This window comes from Bicyclus anynana, chromosome 5 (assembly GCF_947172395.1).
Source record: "Bicyclus anynana chromosome 5, ilBicAnyn1.1, whole genome shotgun sequence".
Taxonomy (NCBI): domain Eukaryota; kingdom Metazoa; phylum Arthropoda; class Insecta; order Lepidoptera; family Nymphalidae; genus Bicyclus; species Bicyclus anynana.
Genome location: NC_069087.1, coordinates 3,831,850 through 3,843,165, shown reverse-complemented (window position 1 = coordinate 3,843,165; position 11,316 = coordinate 3,831,850). Strand labels below are relative to the sequence as shown.

General features: G+C 42.1%; 1 protein-coding gene across 4 annotated transcripts in view; it reads right to left on the bottom strand.

Annotated features, from left to right (window-relative positions):
* Positions 1 to 11,316, bottom strand: part of LOC112048439 (chromodomain-helicase-DNA-binding protein Mi-2 homolog) — a 35,960-nt gene that overhangs the window by 12,980 nt on the left and 11,664 nt on the right. For 2 of the 4 annotated variants that reach the window (XR_008250856.1, XR_008250858.1), the window contains exons 10-20: positions 11,101 to 11,276; positions 10,413 to 10,536; positions 9,439 to 9,588; positions 9,047 to 9,222; positions 8,350 to 8,524; positions 4,665 to 8,099; positions 3,403 to 4,372; positions 3,071 to 3,233; positions 2,246 to 2,388; positions 1,565 to 1,613; positions 37 to 322 (exon numbers count right to left, since the gene is read on the bottom strand). Coding sequence is in view for 1 of the 4 variants with exons in the window: in XM_052881701.1 (XP_052737661.1) it covers positions 2,247 to 2,388; positions 3,071 to 3,233; positions 3,403 to 4,372; positions 4,665 to 8,099; positions 8,350 to 8,524; positions 9,047 to 9,222; positions 9,439 to 9,588; positions 10,413 to 10,536; positions 11,101 to 11,276 (5,511 nt within the window). In the remaining 3 variants the exon portion in view is untranslated. Of the gene's footprint in view, positions 1 to 36; positions 323 to 1,534; positions 1,614 to 2,245; positions 2,389 to 3,070; positions 3,234 to 3,402; positions 4,373 to 4,664; positions 8,100 to 8,349; positions 8,525 to 9,046; positions 9,223 to 9,438; positions 9,589 to 10,412; positions 10,537 to 11,100; positions 11,277 to 11,316 lie in introns of those variants that run through there. The other 2 variants (XR_008250857.1, XM_052881701.1) reach the window with 2 other exon arrangements.

Below are 11,316 nucleotides of genomic sequence, written 5' to 3'. Positions count from 1 at the left end.
TCTCTATCTATAATATCCTCAAATTAAAACACAGTATTTGTTTACGTAATTGTATGATTTATTTCATTTTTGGTAAATTAAAAATAAAGATTTCACATGTCCACAATCACTTACGACATCAAAACATTATTCATACAGATCATTACGAAATAAATAATATTGTGAGAGTTCTGCTCTAGTATGACGTAATATTATGTTACCTAAAATAACTGCACTAATCACTATGTATCACTTCAAACCCAAGGTGGAACAGGAATCTTGAGAAGCATATAAAATGTTAAAATATTCGTCTAAGCGCAATGCTGAATTTGCTCACTGGTCACTGAAACAAATGCAATTTATTTATATTTGTATCATTTTGACACAATACTTGTATTTTTTTTAATTTTTTTTTTTTATTCTTTACAAGTCAGCCCTTGACTACAATCTCACCTGATGGTAAGTGATGATGCAGTCTAACATGGAAGCGGGCTAACTTGTTAGGAGGAGGATGAAAATCCACACCCCTTTCGGTTTCTACACAGCATCGTACCGGAACGCTAAATCGCTTGGCGGTACGTCTTTGCCGGTAGGGTGGTAACTAGCCACGGCCGAAGCCTCCCACCAGCCAGACTTGGCCAAATTAAGAAAATCTCAATCTGCCCAGCCGGGGATCGAACCCAGGACCTCCGTCTTGTAAATCCACCGCGCATACCACTGCGCCACGGAGGCCGTCAAATATATATATAGTCTGTTCATTATAGGATGGTGCGGGTGACAGGTCAACGCTCTGAAGTTTTGTATTATCTTCCGGCAATAAGTATGACGAATAATGTAGTATTTTTTCTTTTGATGAATATTTGTCATAATTATAATTACATTTATAAATATGACCAATATTCCCATGCCTCTCTAACTAGTCGGGAAAGACTGTATTAGGAGTGGGTACGACAATACACCAACGTGGCGGGCATCAAACCACCAGCCTTCTGTCATGATTCTGACCGCTCTTACTGTTGAGCTATTGAGGCTCTTTGTCTTAAATTGATTGTAGTATAATAATAAGAGGACTGGTCACTGCCCACTTAGTAAAACGTGGCACTTCGCGCAACGCAGTTAGCGTTTTGAAATTAAGAAATCGATAATCAATATAAGTGTGTTCGAAATTGCTATTTTTGCAAATATTATTAAAATATATTCATTCCAATTTATTGTTCGTTTAAAGACTTCATTTTAATTTAAAAGAATTTCCTCGTGTATTTAAAAATAAATCAATATAAAAATACTAGGACCTGAGAGTCGTTAATTTTTTCAATTCCATTTCTCATTAACAACCTCTAGTTACACTTAAGGAGAACTGACCACCAATCATATAATGAACACACAATGAAAATGTCAATAAAAATACTTTCAAGAATAATAATTATAATACCTAATAGGTGCATAATTCAAAAAGGGCATTCGTTTGGATAGTAAATCCATTTGCAAGATTCATTTATGTCTTCATAATAGTTCGTAAAAGACAAAAATATTAATTGTTAAAAAAAATAATTACAAAAATGGAATGAGGATTATATTAATTTACCAGCATGCTTTCAACTCCGCTAAAAATAAGTTCCATGGGCTTACGATTTCTGAAACAATAAAAGAATGAAAATTATACATTACTATTTATTTATATATAGACATTTTACACAAATTTTATTATCAAATAATTAATCTAACATGTAAAGTATCTTGGTTTATTCTACTACATTACTATGCAAAACTATAACGTTTCGGCGTTAAAAAGTTTGCATGGGACTGTACCTCAGACCAATTATTGTATAGGACCTGCCTCGCTAGACGTTACTTTTCTATCAAAGTAACGTCTAGCGAGCGTCATATCAACGATGTTATGCGATTATAAAAACTGTCTCGATAGAATCGATGTTAAATAGTTGTAATCGTGTTCGTTGGTTAAAGAGCTCCGTAAAAATACCTTTTTGTGTAATTGAATTGTGTAAAAAACGGGCAAAAACTTCTAGTTTAGTATAAGATATATACCAAACCTAAGCTTGTTTTCCTCAGAAAATGACAGACAATTTTGTTCGTGACTATGAGTGCGATGCAGGTCCTTCTATAATTGGTCTGAGGACTGTACAGTGTAACATAATGGTGTAACGTAAAAGTACAAAAATATAAAACATTTTTCATCCAATAAAAAGATGGGTGAAGGTCGTTTCTAATTCGGTATAATTAATATAAGATAAATAATTACACGTACGTTAGAGTTGGGCGTGGTGGGCTGTCCGGGCACGGAGTACTGCGGGCGGAAGTTGGTGAAGTTGGCGGCGGCGGCGGCGGCCGGAGAGAAGCCCGGCAGAGCGCCGCCCGGACCGAACCCGGCGGGGAACGTGGCCATTTGAGCTGAAAAATAATATGTTCCATCATTATCAGTTTATTTTAACGACCAAATAGAATGCCAAGCCTCCCTCTTTATGTAAAGGAGATATGGAGGAAAGACACACCACTATATAGTTTATTTTACTAGTTATAAAACTATGATACTCGAATTTAGAGACCGCTTCGCACACGTGATTTTGTCGGAACCTGCCAGGGTCTTTAGCCATGTGGCATGACGATTCTCTTTCTACAAACGCTTTGAAAACTAACAAAAATATGGGTTTAATAAATGGATCTGATTAATAACTTTATCACGATACCGTAACTGTCACTGTCGATAACAAATGTCATTCCCATACATATTTTATTTTTTAAAGCGTTTGCGATTGTAGAAAGATAATCGACGCACCACAGGCCCGGACTATAGCTTGGCAACTTCGTTCGTAACACTTCTGATGTTAAGGTTCACGGGGCGGGGGGCGTGTAGCAATGAATGAAAACCCGCGACTGATGCACGTCACACCCGCGCAGTCTTTCCGCCCGTCGCCCGTATATCATAGGAGTGTTATCAACGAACTTGCCAGACTATAGTTTCAAACCTATCCACGTTTTTTAATACTGAGCTTGTTAATGCAACGCGGCGTAAACTAACTTCTTTTGTACCACAACACATTGTACTCGTGTGTTGTGCACACTGAAGGCGTACCTGCGGGCACGGGGTTGCCGGCGGTGGCGGCGAGGCGCGACAGGATGGACCGCTCCGACATCTGCAGGCGCTGCGCCACGGGCGGGATGCGCGCCAGCGTGGCCGGCAGCCGCGACACGTCCGACTTCATGTCCGACAGCAGCTCCTCCAGCTGGTTCAGCACCTGAGGCGACCAAACCACACAATACACATCAGTCTGATACATTCTAAACATTAAATACTAGCAGACACCTAGCGGCCAGCGACTCCTTGCTGAGGTGCTGGTGCGACTCGGCCAGACACTCCACCTCGGCGAAGCGCACGTTGAGCGATATGGCGGGGTCATCACTCACCTTGTGCAGCACAGCGTTGGCGGGCTTGTTGCCGGCCAGCGACTCCTTGCTGAGGTGCTGGTGCGACTCGGCCAGACACTCCACCTCGGCGAAGCGCGTTGAGCGACATGGCGGGGTCATCACTCACCTTGTGCAGCACAGCGTTGGCGGGCTTGTTGCCGGCCAGCGACTCCTTGCTGAGGTGCTGGTGCGACTCGGCCAGACACTCCACCTCGGCGAAGCGCACGTTGAGCGATATGGCGGGGTCATCACTCACCTTGTGCAGCACCGCGTTGGCGGGCTTGTTGCCGGCCAGCGACTCCTTGCTGAGGTGCTGGTGCGACTCGGCCAGACACTCCACCTCGGCGAAGCGCGCGTTGAGCGACATGGCGGGGTCATCACTCACCTTATGCAGCACAGCGTTGGCGGGCTTGTTGCCGGCCAGCGACTCCTTGCTGAGGTGCTGGTGCGACTCGGCCAGACACTCCACCTCGGCGAAGCGCGCGTTGAGCGACATGGCGGGGTCATCACTCACCTTATGCAGCACAGCGTTGGCGGGCTTGTTGCCGGCCAGCGACTCCTTGCTGAGGTGCTGGTGCGACTCGGCCAGACACTCCACCTCGGCAAAGCGCGCGTTGAGCGACATGGCGGGGTCAGCACTCACCTTGTGCAGCACAGCGTTGGCGGGCTTGTTGCCGGCCAGCGACTCCTTGCTGAGGTGGAGGTGGTGCGACTCGGCCAGACACTCCACCTCGGCGAAGCGCACGTTGAGCGATATGGCGGGGTCATCACTCACCTTGTGCAGCACAGCGTTGGCGGGCTTGTTGCCGGCCAGCGACTCCTTGCTGAGGTGCTGGTGCGACTCGGCCAGACACTCCACCTCGGCGAAGCGCGCGTTGAGCGACATGGCGGGGTGGTTGGGGTCCTGCGTGAGGTTCAGGTACGCCGCGCGCCGGAGCTGCTCCTCGATCACTAGCGCTTGTTCCAGCAACTAAAACGGTTTAATGTGGTAATTGTAGAGTAAACCATTACATAGTTGACGGCCCATAAATAGCTAGCAAACTCTTAATCTACTATCTGGAATCTATGGGCTTCATTCATCATAAAAGCTGAGTAGTACAGTTTTTTCTCGATCAAAGAAAGAAAATTTATTTCCTGTTCTTCACATATGACAAGTTGGGTAGCTCGACAAAAAAGCGTAACAAACAAATATAAGAACAAAAGATCATGTGAGACAACTGTAACGTTTGCAAGGCGCTGTTAAAATAAATTTCAATAATCACCTTAAATCTCCGCGCTAAGAACTTGTTCTTGATCTCCAGGAAGTTGCCCTTGCCGACGTCCATCTTGAAGGGCTCGTTGATGATCGCGAACCGCAGGTCGTTCTGTATGTCCTGCCAGCGTCCGTAGCCGTGCGTCACGATGCCAGCCAGCAGCCAGTAGTCGTGCCGCCTGTGCCAGATCTCGTACTCCCTGCCGGGCGCGGCCGCTCTCTCCTCGTTCAACCACAGAGTGTGCAACTCCGTGAAACCTCCATCCGCGATGTTAAACATGAACTTGCGGCGTTCCACCTTCAAATCTTCCTCCTCCTTGACAAGTACGACGTCATCATCGTCTTCGTCTTTTTTCTCATCTTTGGGCTTGTCAGACCCCTCCGATTCCGTCTTGTCACTCTTAGCGTCCTCCTTTTTATCCAACTCCTCTTTCTCCTCTTTGATTTTAGCTTCTTTATCCTCGGTCTTGTTTTCATCTAATTTATCCTCGTCTTTAGATGGCTCCTCATCTACCGACATTCGTCTCTCTTCTTTTACTTCTTCTTTAACACTAACATCTTTTACTGGTTCTTTGTCGTCCGGTTTCTCCTTTTCCTCTTTAACGGCACTCGTGTCCATCGGTTCTTCCTTATCTTTGCTATCTTTGGATTCCGGTTTGTCGTCTTTCGCGTCTTCTTTTTCATCTTTTTCTGAACCTCCAGGGGTAGGTGCCTGACCAGAGGCAGGTGTAGTTTGTGTGGGCGCGGGGGACGGCGCCGCCGATGTTATGGGCGTGGCTGATGAAGGAGCCGGGCTCGGCGCAGCGCTTTCACCGCCTGCGATCTTCACGGGTTCAACTGGTTTTCGAATCAACTCAGGCATACTGTAGTATCCATTGATGTGTTCAAATTCTTGCACCTTCTTCCTTATGAGACTCATAACACCGATCCTCGTCAACACGTGTTGTCTCGATAAACCTTCTCGTGGGACGCCGTCAGCAAACGTCTCGGCATTATCCGCACCAGGCTCACACAAATGTCGCATAAACAGTGACACGTAAGCCTTAAAATTACGTTCTGATTTTCCTCTGAGATCTCTCACTAGCCATTGTGAATTAAACGCGTCCTGTGGCGGCATACCATAACGCATGATTGCGTTAAGGAATGATTTCCTCTGTCGAGCATTAAAACCGAGAACCTCAATATTTCCACCCACCCTGGCGAGTAAAGGTGGTAGAGGTCTATCTCTTTCTTCTCGTCTTTCAAGACGTCTCTTGCTACGGCGACTGAGGAGATCTCCATTGTCATTCTTTTCATCGAAATCGTCATCTTCCTTATCATCTTCACTGCCATGAGAGAAATCTGAGTTGTAATCTGATCCATTTTCTTGCCAAGTAGAATCTTCTCTATTTTCAGTTTGAGCAACACTACCGTCATTATAGTTGACTTGTTTACGAACTCTTTTGCCTTTGCCGAGAGTTCGGGCCTGATCTTCTTGATGCTGTTCATAATGGTGTCTAAGCAGTTTGATCCAGTAAGCCGGGTCAGTATTTTCAGCTTCTTGTTTAATAATTTCAGTATCGACTTCTTCCTCATTATCTCCTTCTTTGGTAGAATAATTGGCGACTTTGAAAGAGCTGAGGTACTCGTTGGCCCAAGATTCCTTTTGTTCAATACCTTCCTTCGAACGATCGAGTAAGTCTCCAACAGCTTTGTCGTCGTAATGAATGGCTTCCTCTTTGCCCTCTTCTTCTTTAAATAACTCTTCTGTACCAAATCTTAGAATATCATCCAGCTCTTGCTTAGTAAAGTTAGCCCCTTTTCCGCCCATACCCGGACGCACGACCAAATGAGTCAACATCATTTTCCTTTTAGCTACTTGCGTGACTCGCTCCTCGACACTGTTGCGTGTTACGAATCGATAGATCATGACTTTGTTCGCTTGACCGATACGATGAGCTCGCGAAAACGCCTGAATGTCGTTATGTGGATTCCAATCGGAATCATAAATAATAACAGTATCAGCGGTCGCCAAATTGATACCCAAACCGCCGGCCCTTGTCGATAGAAGGAAAACGAATTGTTGAGCCCCAGGAGCATTAAACCTATCAATAGCCTCCTGTCGTATCGTACCGGTAATGCCACCATCGATTCTTTCATATTTGTACCCCTCGCCCTCCAGGAAATCTTCGAGAATGTCCAACATCTTTGTCATTTGAGAGAAGATGAGAACTCTATGCCCTTGCTCTTTCAACTGCCTCAACATCTTCGACATGAGCACAAGCTTTCCTGACGCTTTAACCAACGCCTGTGTATCATAGTTTCCATGAGGGCCGAGCGGTGCCTCCTCAGCTGCCACGGGGAACAAATAAGGATGATTGCAACATTTCTTTAAGTCCATCATCACGTTGAGTAAAGATACGGTCTGGCCGCCGCTCTTTGGATTCAATGCCTCGAAATTTCTTGTCAAAATATACTTGTAATATTTCTTCTGCATTGGCGATAATTCGACACGTACAATAAATTCAGATTTTGTGGGCATGTTTTTCAATACATCAGCCTTGAGACGCCGCAGCATATGCGGCCCCAACATTTCGTGTAATCTTTTCACTTGCTCTTCCTTAGATACGTCTGCAAATTCGTTTTGGAACGCAGCAAGATCACAGAACTTATCTTTGTTCAAGAAATTTAAAAGATGGAACAATTCCTCAAGGTTATTTTGTAAAGGAGTTCCAGTGAGTAATAATTTATAGTTTATGTGATACCCGGCTAGAAGCCTAAAGAACTTTGACTGGTTACTTTTTAATCTGTGAGCTTCATCGACTACGAGCACCGCCCAGTCAATGGAACCGAGGCATGTCGAGTCGATGGAGATAAGTTCATATGATGTCAGGAGAACATTGAACTTGACTTGAGATTTAATCTTCGAAGGCCTTCCACCTCTATTTGCACCATCGTCGAATGTGAGCTCATTTTCCCGTATCACAGCTCTAGAATCTTTGTCACCCACATAAGTGATGCAGTATAAATCTGGAGCCCAGAGCTCGAATTCTCTCTCCCAATTGATGATCGTCGACAGAGGCACGGACACTAAGAATGGCCCTTTACAATGACCTTCCTTGAACAGGGAATACAGGAATGTTACAGTTTGAATAGTTTTACCCAGACCCATTTCATCGGCAAGGATTGTGTCGATTCCGTTACCCCACGAATACCGCAACCAGTTCAGACCTTCTAATTGATACGGATGCAGCTGCATTCCAGTTTCGTAGACAAATGCGGGTTGATCTTCATACTTCTTGTTGAGGTTGGTGATGGGGCGATCTGGCGGTGCATTATATTTTCTTAACAAGCCACTATTGTTTTCGTCGTCATCGACATTGTCTTTATTCCTGCTCTTGCGGCCAGGCTTCTTACCTTTGCTGCCTTTCGATTTACCTTCAGAAGTGATGTGTGCGCGCATGTCCTGTTAAAGAAAAACATTTTTATTCATTCGACTTTTCAAGCCTATATTACAAACCAGGTTTACTAGCCAAAAAATATGATTTTCATTTCTTTATCTGCTTTAACAACAATCTTATTGGTTCAGTCAACAGGCTAAGACAACTAATGCGGAAGTTCGTCAAGCTCTCAAAAATAGGTAAAATATTACCTATTTTTGAGAGCGTTTTCATTCAATGTACACACTCATAAAATTGGAATATTATATATATTACCTGATAATACTCAATGGCGTATTTGAGGCCGGCAATGTCTGCATTCTCAGACTCCCACGTGGCCTGATCATAGGACAAGTCCCGCCATTTCACTAAATAATAAGTAGTGCCATCGCGAGACGTGCGATGGTTTATCACCCTGTGGACTATTAGCCACTCTGGTTTTACGCCGTATCTAAACAGAGAAAATATATTTTAGTCCTAATCAGATTGAAAAGTAACGAATTCTTCAAAAGACAACATTCAGATGTTTAAAGTTCTGCGTTATGCGTTTATAGCACAATGCAGAACGTAAAACAATGAACTTCTTTCTATCAGTGACAGGCTTTAAGAGCTATTCTGCCGTGCTAAGCGCAAAAGCGGTATCTCAAAAAAGAAAATCATTTATTTGACTTTTGTGCTATCGAATAGCTTAGAAAAATATGCAGCTAATGTTAGTTCATTATACTATCACCTTATAGCGGTATTTAATTTTAAAGTATAGAAAACCCATTCAGAAAGTTTTTTATATCTCACTTTTATCTTAAAACTACCTTTACATAACTTCAATTATCACAAAACTTGCAGTCACTGAGATACTTTTTGTGCTTTTGCGCTTAGCACGGCAGTATTAAACATAACAATTTTTTTATAATTCTCGCAGTCTCAATGGCAGCTATAACATACACTTTCCTTATATATTTTTATGTTAGCTAACCTGTAATATTTCTCCTCGAGCATCTTTTCATCGGAGTCCTGTTGTTCCCGGCTTTGCTTGACTTTGAGCCGTTTGAGCCCTTCGCGCTCTTCAAGAAGCTCGTCAAGTTTGGGCGGTTCCTCTGGGTCACACTTGCGCATGTAGTAGCGGTACATCAGCGGGTGGAACACATCCAGCTAAAACAACAGAAGGTAATAAGTACTCGCGCGTTAAATGAAGGTAGTTGCCGAGTCGCATACTAGATGGCGCTACTAGTAGTTTGAGATAAAAGTGTATCACGAAAATTATCTATATCCATAATAAAAAAATAATTTTTATTATGGATATGGATGGATTAGAGATGATCTCGATCAGTTAAAGTTACAGCTACAAAGCATTTAAACAATGTTTACCTGTATTTCTGAGATCCAACTGCAGTGCCAGTATGATCGCTCGAGCCATTTGACAAAGAACTCTCTGGAACGCGGCGCTTTCGACTTGGAAGAGTGCTCTTTCCATCGCCATGTTAAGATCTTTGCCACTTTACCCTCGAGAGGTGGACACTGGAACAATCAATTTCGTCATTACACCCGTATTCGGTTCACTGTTGAGCACGAGTCTCCTGTCAGAATGAGAGGGGTTAGGCTAGTCGTCCACCACGGTAGCCTTAAGCGGATTGACAAATTTCACACACATAGAGAATTAAGAAAATTCTCAGGTATGCCGGTTTTCTCACGATATTTTTCCTTCACCGTTTGAGGCACGTAATATTTAATTTATTAAAATGCACTGACAATACAATCAATTTACCAAATCTTATATTAAAATCAAACTGAATCGAAATCAATCGAAAGTTATTATTATGAAGGTGTTTTTGCCTAGCTTTACACCCCATAGCTAAAGTGATATGCATAAAATTTAGTACATACATATTGTCAAAGTAAAACATTCAAGTATCTTTCACCCACCAAAAATGCACTTTTAATACAAAAATTTAACAAAATAAGCAATACAACAATTCAGACATGATCAAATATTGAATTAACAAAATATATACTTGAAATCAAGTAAATAAATATAATACAAATAAATAAATAGAATAGTAAGTATTAGGTATTTATTTATTTTCTAAACATTTTATCAAAAATAAAAGGTTTCCGAGGGTATAGTATAATAACTTAATAATAAAATAAAATAATAAATAAGTAAAATAAATACATTAAGTCCTTTATCCAAAGATTGTCTGGTAGATATTGCTATAAGCAATAAGACCGACTTTGCACATACCAATTGTTTACAGAATTTTCTTGTATTTTCTTTGGTATTGTTTCTCTTTTGTGCAATAAAGTATATATAAATAAATAAATAAATAAATAAATACACTTACGCTACATCGAGGGCATCTCCACTCTCCATCCGGCACTTCTTCTAGTGGTGGGTTGAGACAGAATCGGTGGTAGGCAGAGGGACACGAATCACAGCAAAGCAATTCACCTCCATCTTTGCAAATCCTGCCAATACATGATAATGATTTAAAATAATTGCTTAACTAAATTATGAATACTAATTTATATATTTTCAAATTTTTCTTGAATCAGTAATTTTTTGTCTAACGAAAGATTTGTTATGTAATATAAATATTATAATTATCATTTATTGCAGCACACTATAATGGTAATTATAGAAAGATCAATCTAAAATATGAATTTGGTCTGATGTGACACATACAGCTTGGCAAAAAAGTGTAGAAACGAAACTAACTTTTTTTACTATAGTTATTTTTGTTTTACGCCACCTGATGATGTCCTTAAGTTTTCCTAAACCGAAGGTTGCCTGGAAGATATCGCTAGTTAGCGATAAGGCCACCTTTTATATGCTGATCTCTTCTTAATATGTTTTTATTTCACTTGTATGTCTTTGTGGTGGTGTGCAAATAAAGTATATTTATCTCCACTGCAGGACGTAGGCCTTTTGTAGGGACTTCCAAATTGTCTTGTCTAGACCTTGAAAACTGATGTGTTTAACCAAACAACTTCTTGAACTCTCATGATCTCTGAACTGAGACAAGCACTGACCTGCAGAACTCTTGGTGTTCATCATCATCATCCTGGTCCTGGTTGCCTTCAGCCTCGCAGTGCGGACACGACCAGCGCCCCTCGGGAGTCTCTTCCAACTCTGGCTCCAAACATACCAAGTGGTACGCCCGAGGACATGTGTCACAGAGTATTATTTCACCTCCTTGTTGACATACCTACACAATCATTATATCATTATTAACTTATATTTAATAT